Consider the following 17,502-nt stretch of genomic DNA (forward strand, 5'->3'; position numbering starts at 1 on the left):
TTCTCAAATCATTCTCCTCCCAAAGCCTCTAGGAATGACCCTGCACCCTGGGGCTGCCCTTCCCCCATTTTGGGAATGTTTCCTACCCACTGGTCCAGTGAAATCGATTCCTCCTCCCAGTGCGGGGGAGGGGGGGGGATGGTCACCTCTTCGTCTTGAGTTCTGTTTCCCTCCGGATGCCCCTCCCTCTCCATTTTAAAGGCACCCTCACCCTCTTACCCATCTCATTGAGGCTGGCGAAGCCTGGGGCGATCGGTGTGTGTTTGGGGGATTTGCCCAGGTTGGGGGCACTGGATGACCACTGTTTGCTTCCTTCCCCCAGGGCCTTCAGCCTGCAGGGGGCGCCAGAGATAGGGACGGTTGCAATGCAGGCCTCCTGGCTGCCTGGGCCTGGGGGCAACGTGCAGGGCCAGGGGTGGGCTCCCAGTGCCTATACCTCTCCTCCCCTCCAGCCCGCTCCTTTTGCAGGGTGGAGCTGGGGCCCCAGGTCCGGCCCTTCTTCTTGCCTCCAACCAGCTCTTCCTTCTTTGGGGGCCCGCTGCGGCCCCATGTCCCACTGCCACCACCGCTGCCACCACCGCTGCTGCCACCGCCATCCACGGGAGTCACTGGGCCAAGAAAAGCCACTTGGTTACTGGGTGTTGGACAGTCTGTCCCCCCGGGGGGCCCCCCCCCCCCCCCCCCACATCCACTGTCCACCAGAAGTCCAAGGGATCTTCAACCCTTCCCTTTTCTAAATCCTTCCATAGCTCCCTACTGCTGTCAGGACAAGGTCCTAGCTCCTCAGCCTGGCAGTAGAGGCTCTGCGTGTACTTCCCTGCCTTCCCTCAGCCTTGTCTCCCGTCACTCCTCACAGCCAAGCCCATCAGCCGTCTATTCATTCCCACATGTCTGCTGAGCACCTGCCATATGCCAAGCCCCATGGGAGGTGCTGAGAAGACAGTAGTGGACAAAGCTGACAAAACCCCCTGCTCTTGGGAGTTTACATTTTAGGGGTGAAGACAGATGACCAACAAGAATCATACTAGGTGAGTAATTCGTGTAGGGAGTTGACAGGCGGTAAGTGCTGTGAGGGAGACGGAGCAGGAAAGGAGTCTGAGAGGTAGGAAAAGTCATGTTTGACAAGGAAGAATCTGAGCAAAGATGCGAAGGAGGTGAGGGGGTGAGTCAAGTGGATACAAGGGAGAAGAGCATTTCAGGCAGAGGGAATAGCTTATGCCAAGGCCCTGTGGCTGGCCATACCTAGAGTGTTTAGAGCAGCCAGGAGGCCTGTGGGGCTGGTGTGGAGGGAGGGAGAAAAGGAGGAGAGAGAGGAAATGGAGTCTGGGTATGCAGGCAGAGGGCAATGGGTGCCTTGACTGGGACCCCATGTCTATCATTTCCCAGGTGGGTGTTTCCACACCTCCATGCCTTTGCACAGGCTGTTCCCTTCACCTGGAACTCTGTTCCTTTCAGTCCCTTTCCCAGCCTCGTTGCCAGTTTTCCCTTCAAGCCTCCAGCTCTGAAGGAGTCTGTTCCCTGGAGAGTCTACTGCTCTCATTTCCACACTTTGAAAGTACCCTGACATTAGTACTGTCACCATATGGTCATTGTCTTTGTTGGTGTCCCCATGAGAATGACCTCTGGGGCCTGGTACAAGCAGGGGTCCCGACAGAGGTGTGAAGGGGGTGATATGTGGGGCAAAGCCAGGGGTGACCGATGGGGCAGAACAGATTTGAGGGGATCAGCCTCGTATCCTGCCCATCAGCAAACCGGGCTGGCTGTGCCTCTGCCGCGTAGCCCCGTCTCCCGCCCAGAGCCCCAGTCCGGTCCGCTCCCCTTGTCTCCTGTCTTCCCCTATCGCTCCAGCCTCCCACAGTCCACACCCTTCACAGCAGCCGGAGGGACAAGGTGCGTTTTATCACATTACTGCCCGGCTCACGGCCCCTACCGCATTTAGAATAAAATCCAGTTCAGGTTCCTTAGCGAGCCCGGTTCTCTAGGCCCAGCAAGATCTGGCCCCCTGCAACCTTGACCACAAACCCACTCCTCTCCCTGCCATTCACTCCAGTCCGATCGAGCTGGCCTCCCAGGACCATACACATGCCTTGCTTATTCCCACCCCTGGCCTTGGCCCTTGCTGTTCCCTCCTGCGGGGACACGCTTCTTTCGGATCTTGACCCTCCTCGCTCCTTCTTACCACCCGGGTCCCTGCTCAAACCCCAGCTCCCTACACAGGCCTTCCTGATGTAAAACAGCACCTCTCCTCTTTTATTTCCCTTCCCTGCTTTCCTTTGTAGAGCTTATCACTATAGTATATGTACCACTTTAGTGTCTGTTGACCCCTGATGAGAATGAGGGAGGGGACCCCGCCTGTCTTGTCCCTGTTGTTCCTCCAGCTCCGTGCCCAGTAAATGTTCACAGAACGTTGTGGACTACTGACTGGTCAGGGCCTTGGGAGATACTCACGGCGAATGGCCCTCAGCCGGGGGATGATGCTGGGGCTTGCAGGGGGGCTGGCCCCGTCGGATCCTTTCCGCTTGTCCAGGGTTGGAGAGGCTTGGACTGTGATCTTATGCTCGAAGCCTGTGGAAAGAAAGAGACTTTCCTGAGCAAGATGCTCCATGGGTAACTGGAGAAGTTCCCTTTGTGGGATAGAAGGAATGCCAGAATGGAACGCCACTGTTTTCATTCCTTAAACGGGGGTTCGCAAACTATGGTCTCCAGAGTGGCGGCATCCACGTCAACTGCAAACCTCAGGGGCAGCACTCACTCTCAGGCCCTCTGAATCAGCAGCTCTGGGGTGAAGCACAGCCATGTAACCGTGATGAGCCCTCCAGAGACCTCGGGCGCATGCTTGAATTGGGGAGGAAGGATCCTAATGGGGTCCTTAATTAACTAAGGATTGACTACAGATCTAGGCCTAAGTGTCCAGCGTGGCAGCTATTAGCCACAAGTGGCCACTGAGCACTTGCAGTGTGGCCACTGCATCTGAGCCGCTGCAGAGTTTGAACCTATCTGTGTAGTCGCAATTAATCTAAATTTAAACTTAAAATTTAAATTTTAAATATTTATATTTATATTATAAATTATATTATTTATATTTAAATAAATATATAAATATATATATAAATATATTATATTATAAATTTACAATATTTAAATATAAATATTTAAATTTAAATTTAAACTTAAAAATGGATCCTCAGTTCGGTTATTGAAAACATTTAAGCATGCAAATCTTGGGGATGTGAATCAACTTTTTTTCAACTATAAATTTCACGAAACCCAAATACAGGTCAAGTATTTTTGAGGAAAATTAAGCATCTGGACCAAGGTACACTGTAACCATAACATATACGCTGGATTTCAAAGATTGGGCGTGAAAAAAAGAGGTTAAAAATCTCTAACAATTTTTCTTGTATTGATACATGTGACACTGTAGCATTTTGGATATATCAGGCTAAATAAAATATATTGTTAAAGTCAATTTCACCTGTTTCTTTTCCATTTTTTCCCTTTTCCATTTGTTTTTTTTTTTTTTTTGGAGGTGGCTACTAGATTTAAAATTAGCCATGTGGCTTGCATTAGATATCTGTTGGCCAGTGCTGTGCTGGTCACTGCATGATGGCTTATAACATTACAAAGAGAGGGTTGAGCAGACATCATGTGTCTTATGATGGGTGAGCGGGGTCTTGTTACCTAAGAAGCAATCTTTGGGGGGTGGGGGTGGGGAAGAGACCCAACGCGAACTTGAAACTGATTATGCCTTGAGACAAACCTATTGGGTTGATCCACATGAAACTTGTTTTGGTTTTGGTCAAAAAGGGCCGGACATCAGCAGTTTCACATAGTTTAACTTAATACCAGTTAATAGGAAATTTAGGGGACAGAGGACAAGGTAGGTCATACTGGGGAGACGCAAGCAGCAGCCTCCAGACTGTGGGAAGTGCTGCAGAATAAACGATGCAAGGGGGAAGAAAAGCTGATTAAAAGATTAAAAAAAATAGAAGACAAAACAATAACAATTTTTAAAAAGTAAGGACGTGAATGCCCTGATTTTTGGCGGGCAGCCGGGGGTTTGTGCTGGGAGGGATCGCGTGGCGGGGCATGTGGGGTGGCTGTGGGTTCTCTCTGCTTGGGTGGGGGTGATTATACTAACTCAGTAAGCTAGACGGGTTTCTGGCCCCTTTCCACATGTGTGATACATTCAGCAATAGAAAAGTTTTCAAAAAAATGGGAGGAGGAGGTAAACCCCGTGTTAGGAATGCTCCCAGCAGCCCCTGGGGGCCGCGTAAGGCGTGTGGGCGGTACCGGAGGGCAGGCTGATGTGGCTGCCGCCTTCCCGCAGCTTGAGCAGGCGGCTGCGCTTGAAGTTGCCCTTGCGTTTGCGGACCCTGGGCTTCTCCTGGCTCAGCTGGCACATGAGCAGGTGCAGCTCACGCTCCACGATGTCCATCTCGCGCTCGGCCAGCTCCTGCTCCCGCCGCCGCAGCTGCTCCTCCTGGAAGCGCTGCTCCTGGGCCGCCCGCAGCAGCTCCTCCTCACGGCTCCGGAGTTCCTGGAGAGAAGATGGGGTGAGGGGCTCACCTGTCAGCCGCTTGGGGATGGACCTGGGGGCTACTGGGTCTGCTTGGGGCACAGCACAAGGGCGTCCTGCTAAGGGGCAAATTGGGGGCACAATCCAACTCACTCTTCACCAGCCAAGCTGGGTGCCGGTGCTCCAGGCTGTATTAGCCCAAAGAAAGGGGTGGTTTTAGTTTTCACCTTTAAGTTTTTGACTCTTCAATTTGGAAAACTTCAAACATCCACAAAGCAGAGACAGAATAGTGCCCCCAATTCTCATCATTCCACCTAAACAACTCTTTTTACTTAGCAAACCTTTTTTCATGTATCTTCTTCCTTGTCTCCTCCCTCTCTCCCTCCCTCCCATTTTTGCTGCTGTGTTTTAAAACCAATCTCAGGGGTGCCTGGGTGGCTCAGTCAGTTAAGTGTCTGAGTTCGGCTCAGGTCATGATCTCACAGTTCACAAGTTACAGCCCGGCATCTGGCTCTGTGCAGACAGAGCTTCCTTCAGATTCTGTGTCTCCCTCTCTCTCTGTCCCTCCCTTGCTTGTACTCTGTCTGCCAAAAATAAATAAGACATTAAAAAAAATTTAGGGGTGCCTGGGTGGCTCAGTCAGTTAAGCATCTGACCCTTGATTTTGGCTTAGGCCATGATCTCACAGTTCGTGGGTTCAGGCCCTGTGTCAGGCTCCGTGCAGACAGTGCAGAGTCTGACAGTGCGGAACCTGCTTGGGATATGCTCTCTCTCCCTCTCTCTCTGCCCCTCCCCTGCGTGCTCTCTTTGCACGCAGTTTGTAAATAAACTTAAAAAATTAAAAAAATTTTTTAAACCAATCCCAGACATCAGGCAGTATCACTTGTAAGAGCATCAGTGCAGGGTGCCTTTTTCTTATTAATCTGCCAACAGGCCCCTTTCTTAATACGCAAAAAAGGCCCCTTTAGCTCTGCATGGACCCAAAGACTGGGGCTCAGGGGAAGGGACTCTGCCCCACCAAAGGCATCAGAAATGCAGGGGTCTTGCTCCATCCCTCCCACTGTGCCCCCTGCCTTCACCTTCTCTTTGGTCCGGAGGTCATCAAACATGTGCTGAATTTCCAGCTTCCAGTCTTCCTGTAGCGAGTGGAAGGACTCCAGTGGCATCTGGAATAGGGCTGACTGCTCGATGACTTCAAGCTGCTTCAAGATACTGCCGAAATCTGGCCGCCCATGGGGGTCTGGGTCCCAGCATTCTGGGGTGGGGGTGGGGGGGACAGCAGTGGGGGTGGAGAGGTCAGTGGCCATGCTCTAGGGCATCACCCTGCTTTGTGGAAGACAGGACTTCAGGGGACTGTGGACAAACAACTTCCATGGAACTGAGGGAAGGAATTCAAAGCCAAATTCCTGGCAACATTACAGTGAAACCTGGCTTCTGCTCCCTCACTTGTGGCAGAATCAAGGATCAGGGAAGAATCCCAGGGCCAGCAAATGCTAACAGGTGCCCTCAAGGGCTGTGGGCCTGGCTGGAACAACAGTTTGGGGGACACAGAGCCAACTGTAGGGGAGACAGTTTGTGGTCCAATGGTTGCAGCCCCTTCTCCCTCACTCCTGGGCCCACCGGTATGGATGGATGTGAAGGGGTGAGGTATGGCCCGAGGGCCCCTGCCACCCAAGCTGAGCCTATCTCCACAGGGCCCTGGCTCACCCTCCAGTAGGCGGGCAAAGGGCTCGGGGCACGTGGAGGGGATGGGCAGCGTCAGCTTGTTCATAGCCACGCCATATGCCACGGCCAAGGCGTCGATTTCACGGTAGGGGACCTCACCCGTCAGCAGCTCCCAGAGCAGCACCCCGAAGCTGCAGGTGGGGAAGAGGGAGGGTGATGCCGCAGCCCACCCCCATGCTCACCTACACCCCATCCCTGCCTCCGGTCCCGTGGTGGGCCTCCCTCACCCCCACATCCGGCGCTGGTTGATGAGGCCACGAGAACATGATTGACCTCCGCTGGCCTGATCTCAAATAGATGTGGTGGGGTTGGCTGTCTGATGTCTTGCCTTTGCTCTGCCTCTCTTCCCTCACCCCTGTCTGAAAACTTTCAGTGTCTCACCTGTACCCCCTGGACAAAGCCACTTTTCTTAGCCCTGACCTTTGATGTCCCCTGCAGCTTTGCCTCTAAGCCCTCTTGCCCCTGTACCAACCCCAGCTTCGCTGAACAAGTTGAACAAGCCCTAAACCCTGTTCTTCCTAACCTCTGGCTTTGCACATGCTGTCTCCTTCATCAAGAACATCCTTCCCTGTGTGTAACTGTTCTTTCAGTCAAAACTCAGGTATCCCCTCTCCCAGGGAGGCTTCCTTGATTCCACAGCCTCCAAAGCTAGATGAGAGACCCCCTCCTCTGTGTTCCCACAGAACCCTCAGCACTTACCTCTAAACACAAGTTAACACTATTTAACATTTATAAAGCACTTACTCCAGGCCAGCACTGTGCTAGGCGCTCTCAGTAATCCTCACAACAGCCCTGTAAGGCAGAAGGTATTGGTATGACCCCCGTTTTAGCCGGGGGACAGGTGCAGGCACAGAGAGGTTAAACTGTCTGCCTCAATGTCACACAGCTAGTAAGCGGACTGGTCTCAGTCCACACTTGGGCTCAGGCCTGCTTGATTCCCATGACGGTGTCCTTGATGGATACACAACACTGGAGCACGCACCACTGTGCTATGGTCACCTGCCGGTCCACCTTCTCCAGTAAACTGAACACCATTTTGTGCGGTGTCCAGCATGCAGTGAGTCCCCGAGCTCCCCCACATCCACGCATGCATTTGACATATAAATGTCTGCTGTGTGCCAGACACTATTCTGGGCACTGGACCAAGATGGACACCACCCCTGCCCTCCTACGGCTGACGGCCTCCCTGTCATTCTCAGTGCCAGCACTGGTGAATGTGAGCTGGGCATCTGCTGCCTGAAATCATTTCCCATCCTCCTTTGCAGCTAAGCATGCCCATATGGCGATGGTTCTGGCCAGTGGGGTGCGGGAGGACGTGTAATATGCAACTAACTTCCAGGAAGTTAAAGAGAGTCCTCAGAGTCCCGAAGTTTAGAAGTTTAGAGTCCTTAAGGAGAATTGGTGTCCTTTCCTCTTTTCCTGCCTGCTTGCTGTGATGTGGACATAAAAGCCGGAGCTCAAGCAGCCGTTTTGGATGATGAAATGAGCTTTGGAATGGAGACCACACAAGGTGGAAGAAAATAATAATGGCTTTCAACTGGGGGTGGTGTGAACCCTCCACCTCACCTGTGTTGCTGGAAACCTGTGAGGCTGTTTTGATTGTCACAAGGACCGGGGAGCGCTATGATGTTTGGTGGCTGGGAACCACATCCTAAAAAATACACGGCAGTACCACACAAGAAAGAATTACCTTGCTCTATGTCAGTGACGCCCCTGTTGAGGAACCCTGACATAGGACCCTGAATTCCTGTCACCGGGAGCACATCAGTCCTGGGCTTTACAGGAGAGCAGAAACTTCAGGCTTGTTTTTATTTGGGGATTTTCTGCTCCTTGCCACGGAGATATGGCTCTGTGCAATGTTTGGTACCACAAATGAATGCCTAATGGAAAGCCAGTTAGAGCCTTCCCCAAAGAGCTGCACTGCTCTAGTGGAGACTTCCTGTCTGATTTGTCTGCCCAGAAGCCATGACTTTGCTACTTGGTCCATCTGGAGCCTTAGCTGGGGACTGACCTGGGTTTGGCTCCCTCCCAGTAGAAGGCCCCAGGCTGAAGAGTATCTGCTGTCGCCATCAAGTCTCACTGGTGATGGCAGCAGCCTCCTCGTGGGCCTCCTGCCCCCACTCCTGTCCCCCACAATCCATTCTGCATCCTATAGCTGAGGGAGCCTTGCAATGCTAAACCAGATTGTGCCATTCATAAATGCTCCTAATGGCTTTCCGCTGCACTTAGAATAAAGCCTGGCGTCCGGTCCCTCATCTGCGGGGTTCCCCGCTCTCTCTCCTATGTCATTTTCTACCACCTTCCTCCTTGCCTCCTCTGCTCCAGTCACCTGGCCTCACGGCTGTGTCTGGAATAGACCAAGCTCGTTCTCACGTCAGGACCGCCTTTGTGGGCACTGTCCCCTCTGCCTGGGAAGCTTCTTCCCCCATACTTTGCATGGGTGGCTCCTTCTTATCATCATCCAAAACTCAGCTCAAGTGTCATTTCTCAGAAAAGCCTTCCCTAACATCATCCTCCAGCCCTCAGAGTGCTTTCGATTTACCTCCCGGCTCTTCATACTATCTCATGCTTTGTTCTGGTGGATTAACTCTTTATCTTTGGAAAATTATTTTACAACTTTTTAACTTGTTGTTAAAAAGTTGTAACCAGCTCCCCCCCCCCCCCCGCCGGGGGGGGTTGGGGGTTTTTGTTTACTCGTCCGGTGGGCGGGGAGGGGGGGCAGGATTTGTTTTACTGCAGTATCCCTAGCACCCAGTGCTGATGGATGGATGGATGGATGGATGGATGGATGGCAGGAAGGAAGGAAGGAAGGAAGGAAGGAAGGAAGGAAGGAAGGAAGGAAGCCTCCAAAGGCCTCAATTTCCTATTGACAAGTGGGGTGGTGTACTGGATGGTGTCTGAGGGGCCCTTGGTGTTGACATCCTATTTCTATATCTTCGTAATTTTCCACTCGAATCCAAGTCCTTCTCAGCTGCCACTTCAGCAAGCAGACACCTGCTTTGGTGCTTTGATGGTCTGACCTTGCCAGGGGGCCTCTCTGTCAGGCCTGGATCCTAGCTTCCTCAGGAGACTGTCCCTCCCACTCTGAAACACCCTCCTCCCCTCCCCCATTTCCGGATTCCCCAGCCCCACCATCAGCACCTCCAGACATCACTGCTTTTGGAGAAGAGGGAGAGACGGATAACCTCCGGAGCCATCCAGGCATAAGTCCCTGCAGCGCTCATCTTGGTGGTCTTGTGCCACTCGCGGGCGAGGCCGAAGTCCGTGATCTTGAGCACCGTGTCTGCGAGGTTGTGGTTCTCGATGGCCTCCAGAATAAGAACTGTGGGGCAGGAAGAAAGATGGGTCACCCCAACCTTCTGGGCTGCAGACCTGAGTGTCCTGCCCGCCTGCCTCAGCTGAAATCTCCTACTTGTTCCCTCCCTCTAACCATGAGTAACCATGAGTTACCCCCCTCTGCAGCAGGTCCTTTCCTGGTCTGGAATATCACGGACGCTTCCATGCCAGTCGGATCCCTGCCCCAAGCTCCCATGAAGGAGGAGGAGCTTCCTCTGGGTCTACTTCCCTCCTGATTCTAACCTGGGCTCTGGGGAGCTCCATGAAAGGTGGGTAGCCAAAGCCCAAAGCCTTGGTTCTCCTTTGTTCAGGCCTTGAATTCCTGGCCACCAGTGAGGTGGGAACTAGACTCTGAGCAGAAGGGATGAACGTGGTTCTCCTTTGCCTTTGTCACCCCCTGTGGCAGACTGCATTCAGGGCCCCAGATCTACCCCTTTCTGCATCACCTTCTTCACCACCTGACTCTGCACTCCTTTCCACGGAAGGGGAAGAGTTTATTTCCTCCTCCTTTACCTTGGGTTGGCCCTAGGACTTGTTTTGGTCAACAGAACGAGGCAGAAGTGACAGAATGCCATTTCCAAGCCTAGGCCTTAAGAGGCCTCACCTATCTGCCTGCCATCACCACAAGACCATGCCTCGGCCAGCCTGCTGGTCCAAGGTAGATGGGAGGTACTTGGAGTAAAGTCTTCCCTGCTGAGGCCCGCCTAAGTCAGCTCACGCTCCAGCAGGCCCACGTGTGTGTAAGCAGCAATAAATGACATCAAGTTTTAAGACCCTGAGTTTTGGGGGTGGTTTGCTACGCAGCATTACTGTGACAAAGTCTGACGGCTATATCCCCCAAGCATACTGAATGGTTCCAACTTGCTGTCTAGGGCTATTACTAACAACAATTATAATCATGGCTGGTGTTTATCAGCGGCCTATGATATGGCAGGCACTGTGCTAGGCCTTTACATGGATTATCTAGAAAGCAACCCATTTTATCGACTGGCAAACTGAGGCTCAAAGAGATGAAGTCCCTTGGCCAAGAGTGTATAGCTAGAAAACTGTGGGGCAAAGACCTGACCTACATCTGTCATTAGAGCCCAATCTCTTAACTGCTATGATATTCGACCAGCATGTATCAAACAGGCCCCAAAGTGTACAGGCCTGCCTGGGTATGAATCCCAGCTCTGCCACTTATCAGCTGCATAACCTTGTATGATTTATTCTTCTTAACGCTAGGATTTCTCCTCTGTTAAGTGGGGATGATAATAGTATTTACCTTATAGGGTTGTAGTAAGGTGAAGCACCAGTAGGCCCTTTAAAAATGTTAGCTATTATTATTAGTGTGTGATGTGGCCATAGTTGGCCTTTACTTCTCCCCCCAGATCTTTGACCATTCCTGGTGACTTCTCCTGTCATAACAACAGTGAGCTAATTCTACTATCATCAAAGCCCAGAAGCCTCCCTCGACTCTCTAGCATGTGACTCCATGCTTCCCTTCTTGGGTCCCCACCTCTTCTGTTGGTGGGGTGACCCTGTGACAGACGGAACACACTATGGTCTTACATTTCATTTCTGCATCATCCCTTGCTTAAAATCTTCTGATGGCTTCCACTACGTTAAAAACGAAACAAAACAAAACCCCAAATCCTCATCACGGCCTCCAAGGTCATTATGATCTGGGCCCTGCCTACCTTTCTGACCTCATCTTCTACCCCTCCCTCATTCCTCCTCTTCCAACCCCTCTGGTCTCCTGGCTGTTTCTCCAGCAAGGCATGCTCATTTCCACCTCAGGACCTTTGCTCTGCCCAGACCTTTGCAAGGCTGGGTTCTCTTTGTTCAGGTCCCTGCTCCAGTATTGCCTTCCCTGACCATCTGATTCAAAGAGCTCCTTCTGGGGGCGCCTGGGTGGCGCACTCGGTTAAGCGTCCGACTTCAGCCAGGTCACGATCTCACGGTCCGTGAGTTCGAGCCCCGCGTCAGGCTCTGGGCTGATGGCTCGGAGCCTGGAGCCTGTTTCTGATTCTGTGTCTCCCTCTCTCTCTGCCCCTTCCCTGTTCATGCTCTGTCTCTCTCTGTCCCAAAAATAAATAAACGTTGAAAAAAAAATTTTTTGGGTTCTGAAGAAAATAAAACAGGTCCTTCTGCCTGTTTTATTTTCTTCAGAACCCCCTGATCTTATCTGGAAATTTTATCTACCTACCTACCTACCTACCTACCTACCTACCTACCTAAATATCAGTCATCTACTTCTGTTTACTAGACCATAACTTCTACGTGGGGAGATCTTGCCTGGGTCACTTCTGTAATCCCAGCGCTTAAGATAGGGCCTAGTATATTTAATTTTGCTTCAGAATTATCGGTTGAATGAACCAATGTACGAGCGACACCAGACAAGGGGCTCCTAGGGAAAGATGAATGGAGGAAGCTGTGCTGTGGAGGCCCTGTGACCTGTCCTGGGCATGGACTTGTCCCATTGGCTGAGCAGGAAGCCCTGGCCTAAGGAGCCCCAACAACACCATATCCAGGTGGCACTGGCTACAGGAAAACCTAGAGGCCTGGGGGCATGTCCTTACACCCCACCTTCAGGCTGTGACTCAGAGGGGTGAGGAAAAGCCAGGAAGGCACCCCAGCCTTCAAGGGGAGCATGCTGGTGGTCCTGCCTCTATTTGCCCAGCATGTCAGAGGAGTCTGAGCATCAGGGAGGCAGGAACCTCTGTGTCTGTCTTTGCTCAATTCCCTGGCCCCGCCACAGGGCTTGGCACACCTTGAGCACCTGGCAGCTCGGTTGGTGTACAAGTGTAAGGCCTGGAAGGTAAGGAAGACCACTCCCTCTGTTCTAGGGGCTCGCAGTGGTCGTGGCTCTGCATAGCAACATTGCAGAAATAGCGGGATGGATTCAAACACATTTCAGGGTGTGGAACTGACAGGAATCAGAAGAGATGTGGGAGTCCAAATGTGAGAACAAAGGGGAAATCCTCACATTTCCAGGGAGGGCAGGGAACATGCTGGCCTCATTCACTGTTGATCCCTCTCCTTAGCACGTGACTTGGCCCAGCAAACACCAAATGAAAAATGAAAGAATAGATGCATGCAGAAATGAAAGGGAGTGAGATGGGGTAGAGGAAGCTTGGGAGAGCCAGGAAGGTAGGATTCTTCCCCCGCTATATCCTTAGGACGCAGGACTGGGTGTGGCACACAACAGGCGCTCCGGAAATGGGTGAGGCCACTGCGGTCTTGGTCCCTGTTGGGCTCCTGTTAATAGGTGCTCAACTAATACGTGCTGACATCATGAGAAGCTCCTTGATCTAGAGGTGGGTCCTGGGGAGCTTTCTCTTCCTGCTGGCCCCAGTCCCCATTCGACCAACCAATCAAGTTTTGAGAGCCTGTGATAAGCCAGGCAGCCTGGAAGCTTTTACATAAGGCACATCCCTTTCCCTCCTCCCTCACTCTGGCTGGGGCAGAGGCCTGAGAGGACTCCAGGAAGTGGTTCTCAACCCTGAGGAGACACTTGCCAATGTCTGGAGACAAGTTTTGGTCTTTGGTGGAGAATGTTAATGGCATCTACCAGCTAGAAGCCACGGATGCTGCTAAACAACCCACAAGAGAACTGCCTCCTACAATGATCCAGCCCCAAATGTAAATAGTGCCAAGGTTGAGAAACTCTGACTCCAGGCTAGATTCTTTCGGTCTCTGCCCGGTGGACCCTGGCATCATGGCTGGACAGTGAGTGCCATGAGGGCAGGCCCTGTGCTGTCCATGCTAGGAGTTCAGGGCCTGTCACAGTGTTCATGGATACATATTTATTAAGCTACTGTGACTCTTAGCCTGGGAGACAGGCGGTCCTTCAACCTTTCCAAGCCTCCTTTTCCTCCCTCACTTGGCCCGGAAGGTATACCGCTGCCCCTTCTTGCCCTAGGCAATATCTTCTGGTGTCCCCATTTCCCACCACCTAGGCTTGACCTCCTAAGATTCGGTGGAAGCAAGTTTTGGGGGGAGGACACCACTTACTGTTGATGGACTTGAGGTCCCGGTGGATGATGGGCACAGGGGCATCATTGTGTAGGTAGTTCATGCCCCGGGCCACCTGCACAGCCCAGTTGACCAGCACATGAGGGGGCACCCGGCGGCCTGCCAGCACCCTGCTCAGTGCGCCCCCCCTGGCATACTCCATCACCAGGCAGAGGTGTGGGGGGCTGAGGCAGGCGCCTCTGAGGGCAATGATGTTGGGGTGCTTCAGGGCTCCGAAGAGCCTGGCCTCCTGGCGCACCTGCTCTGCTGTCACTGCCGGGTCCCGCTCAGGGTCCAGCCGGGCGGCCTTGACAGCCACCTCCTCGCCGCGCCATAGGGCCCGGTAGACCTTGCCAAAGCCCCCTACACCGATGATCTCTTCTAGCTGCAGCTCGTGGAAGGGGATCTCCTGGGGCAGCTGGAGGCCCGCGGGCGCGGCGGGTGCGCCAGGGGCTACGTAGTTGCTGGGGAAAACGCCCACACGGCCGCTGGGTAGCTGCCCGGTCCACCAGCCCTCGTCGCCCGACACCGCACAGTCCTGGGAAAGCACCTGGACGCGGTCGCCCCTCCGCAGGGTCAGCTCCTCCTCGCCCGCCGCCTCGTAGTCGAACACCGCGGTCCAGACGGGCCCCGTGGGGGTCGTGCCCCACTCCTTGGCCGTCCCCCCCTCCTCCTCCTCCATGGGGGAGGGGCCGGGGGCTGCGGGAGGCCGCTTCACACAGGCTGCCCGCGGGATGCAGAGGGCGGGCCCCGGCGGCCAGGATGGGGGGCAGTCCCTGCGGGTTCTAGGGGGCTCCTGGAGGCCATGGCTGGGGGCGGGGGCCCTCCGCAGGAGCAAGAAAAAGCCTCCTTAAAAGGGCAGGGTCGTCCCCTCTGATTCAGCTGCCCAGGCGGGGCGGGGTGCGGATAGGGTGGCGGGTTCACCTGTCTCCCCCAAATGTCAGGGCGCTAAGCGGGCCTGGCCGCGCGGCTCCCCAATTCCTGCCGGGGCCCGCCGGTGGGGGACGAGGGTGAGGGAAGCAGGCAGCCCCCTTCCCCACGCCTCTCACCCCGCGCAGCTCCACCGGCGGCCCCCGGCTCCGCATCCCGGGCCACGACCGCCGGGCGGGGTGGGGGTGGCGGGGCCCCGGGGGCGCCCGCCCCGGGATGGGGTGGCGCGCCCCTCGGCCTTCTCACGCGCGGGGCGGCCGGGCTGCCCCCATCCTCAGCACCTGCCTCCCGGTCGGCCCCAGCCCTGCCCCCGCCCGCGCCGCTTCCCGGGGCCGCCGGCGGTGCCTGAGTGACGTGCTCGCCGCCGCCGCCGCCGCCGCGATGCCGCCTGGGAGTTGTAGTCTCCGGCTGCGCGGCCTCGAGGCTGTTCCCCTAGCTCCCAGAGCCCCGCTGCCAGCCTCGGGCCGCAGTGGGGACCCCACGAGGCCGAAGGAATCCTCCCGAGGAGATAAGCTTGGCCTCGGACCCTCCCTGGGACCCGGTGGGCCAGATGCCGGGAGGAGGGAAGGAGGCGGGGGCCAAGCGCTCCTCACAGACCCTGCGGGTCCGCGGCTCAAGATGGGGTTGACGGTGGCGGACCGGCTTCGCAAAGCGAAATAGAGGAGCTGCGTGAGTGGTGGTTACTGGCTCCAGCCTCTAACGCGGCTGGAGCACGGTCCCCTTGGCTGCTAGTCCCCTCGGGCCCGACCCGAAGTGCACGCCGGGAAATGTAGTCCGTTCCGGGACAAGCGCCGCGGGAGGCGGCCTCAAACGTTGGAGAAAGGTTGGTGGCTCCTGCCACCTAGGGGATTCGGCTGATGGCGAGGCCTCAGCAGGGAAGATGGGGCTGGCAGGACGTGTTCACTGTCCGTTGGGAAATCACAGCCATGTCTTTCCCCACCAGCTCTGGTTTCTTCCACCTCAGCAGTCAGAACTCCCCGCCTCTCGTAATAGGAACTTCAATCTATTGGGGCTTAATGCGCATCTTGTGCTAAGCGCTTTGCATGGTATCATCAAATTCTCTCAAAGCCCCCATTTTACAGATGATGCATTGAAAAGCAAAGTCACTTGTCCAAGGTCACAGAACTGTAAATGGCAAAAGCAAGACTCAAAGGTAGGTTTTAAAATTAAAACCAAACATGATTTAAAAACAAACAAAACACTGCCTTCCCATTTAAAGAATGAGGATATTGAGTCCTGCAGAGGTTCAGTGACTTGCTCAAGATCTGTAAGCTTGTAAACGGCAAAATTCTGGGCCTTTTCACGTGGTTTCTCCCGAGTGGCCCAGAAGTCTGGAGGGAGGAGATAAAAGAGGAACCATGAGGTGCTCTGCTTCCCAAGTTCCAGACCCCGCCCCTGCTCCTGGGAAGTTGTTCCACTCTTAGAAGTGGGTACCTGGTCTCTTGTCTACCCATCAGGGAAACATAGGAACTATCAAGAATGCTTGTTTGAAGACAGAGTCCCCCCTTATTCTGAGTTATAGGCAGTTCTGCCATGAGTGATATATGCGTTCCTGAAAAACCCTGGAGTTCTACAAAACAGTTCACTAAACATAACAAGAATTTATGGGGAAGAAGAAGAAGAAAAAAAAAAAAAAACTAGGGTTAGATTGCTCAAAACACTGGCAACTTCATAGTCAGAGTGCTACGAGACCAATAATGATTCTCAAAGAAATACTAGCACAGTTAAAATTCCACGGAGGTTTGCGCTTAGCAACATCTTCAGTGCCTTCTTTGCAATCGTATGGGGCTTGTGCTTCCTTCTCAGAGATGCTGGTCTGGATATATTAATTTCCTTTTCTTTTCTTTCCTTTTCTTTCTTTGAAAACTTTCTGGCTTTATTATTATTTTTTAATTTTTAAATTTTATTTAAATCCAAGTTAGTTAACATATAGTGTAATAATGATTTCAGGAGTAGAACCCAGGGATTCATCACTTATATAGAACACCCAATGCTCATCCCAATAAGTGCCTTCCTTAATGCCCATCACACATTTAGCCCATCCCCCCCAACACCTCTCAGTTCTCTGTATTTAAAGTCTCTTATGCTTTGCCTCCCTCTCTCTTTTTATCTTATTTTTCCTTCCCTTACCCTATGTTCATCTGTGTTATTCTTAAATTCCACATATGAGTGAAGCCATATGATATTTATCTTTCTCTGACTTATTTCGCTTAGCATAATACATTCTAGTTCCACCTATGTTGTTGCAAATGGCAGGATTTCATTCTTTTTGATCACCGAGTAATATCCTGTTGTGTGTGCATGAGTGTGTGTGTGTATGTGTATGTATATGTGTGTCTGTGTGTGTGTATATATATATATATATATATATATATATATATATCTCACATGTAGATATTAATTTCTAATGGAAACCATTTGCATCAAAATTAAAAATCTGATTTAAGGTGTTGCCTTCATCAACCTGTCATTTTAATATGAGAAAATATCATTGTGGTTTCTTCATCTGCATTCACAGCTTTACCACATACCATAACATTGTAGCAAGCATTATGATCCTTGAAACCACTAAAACAAGTCACTGTGGATCTAAAGGAAGATAGTTCTGCAGATTTTTAGCTTTGTGTGTGTGTGTGTGTGTGTGTGTGTGTGTGTGTGTGTGAAGATCTTCTTTGATCACCAAGGCTTCCCTTTTAACTCTGAGAAAGCTTGTCACTGATTGCTTCAAAATATTAACTTCCCGGAGAAAAATTGCATATTAACCAACATGCTTGTGTCATGCCGACATTGTTACTCTGTTTACCAACTGCTTATGGGTTCAAATCAGAGAGGCAGGTGGGCAGCAGAACACGTGGTTTCCCAGTGAATGTCTAGACTCGGGTGAGCAAGGAGCCTTGACTTGATTCTAAACCTGGTGGGTCCTGCAGTGGGAATGGGGAGTGGGATGGAATTTGTCAATTCCATAACAGATGGTTTGGATTTTGATTGGGATTGTA

The 17,502-nt window shown here is 52.6% G+C and overlaps 1 protein-coding gene across 1 annotated transcript in view; it reads right to left on the minus strand.

Moving 5' to 3' along the window:
- MAP3K10 (mitogen-activated protein kinase kinase kinase 10) overlaps positions 1-14,843 on the minus strand; it is a 17,198-nt gene extending 2,355 nt beyond the window's left edge. Inside the window, exons 1-8 of the mRNA XM_040445603.1 lie at positions 13,577-14,843; positions 9,386-9,566; positions 6,227-6,375; positions 5,599-5,774; positions 4,294-4,540; positions 2,449-2,565; positions 437-608; positions 212-332 (exon numbers count right to left, since the gene is read on the minus strand). Coding sequence (XP_040301537.1) covers positions 212-332; positions 437-608; positions 2,449-2,565; positions 4,294-4,540; positions 5,599-5,774; positions 6,227-6,375; positions 9,386-9,566; positions 13,577-14,258 — 1,845 coding nt within the window. The 5' untranslated portion in view covers positions 14,259-14,843. The remainder of the gene's footprint in view (positions 1-211; positions 333-436; positions 609-2,448; positions 2,566-4,293; positions 4,541-5,598; positions 5,775-6,226; positions 6,376-9,385; positions 9,567-13,576) is intronic.
- Between the last annotated feature and the right edge of the window lie 2,659 nt (positions 14,844-17,502).

This window comes from Herpailurus yagouaroundi, unplaced genomic scaffold (genome assembly GCF_014898765.1).
Source record: "Herpailurus yagouaroundi ecotype Mexico unplaced genomic scaffold, PumYag 194, whole genome shotgun sequence".
In the NCBI taxonomy this organism is placed as follows: domain Eukaryota; kingdom Metazoa; phylum Chordata; class Mammalia; order Carnivora; family Felidae; genus Herpailurus; species Herpailurus yagouaroundi.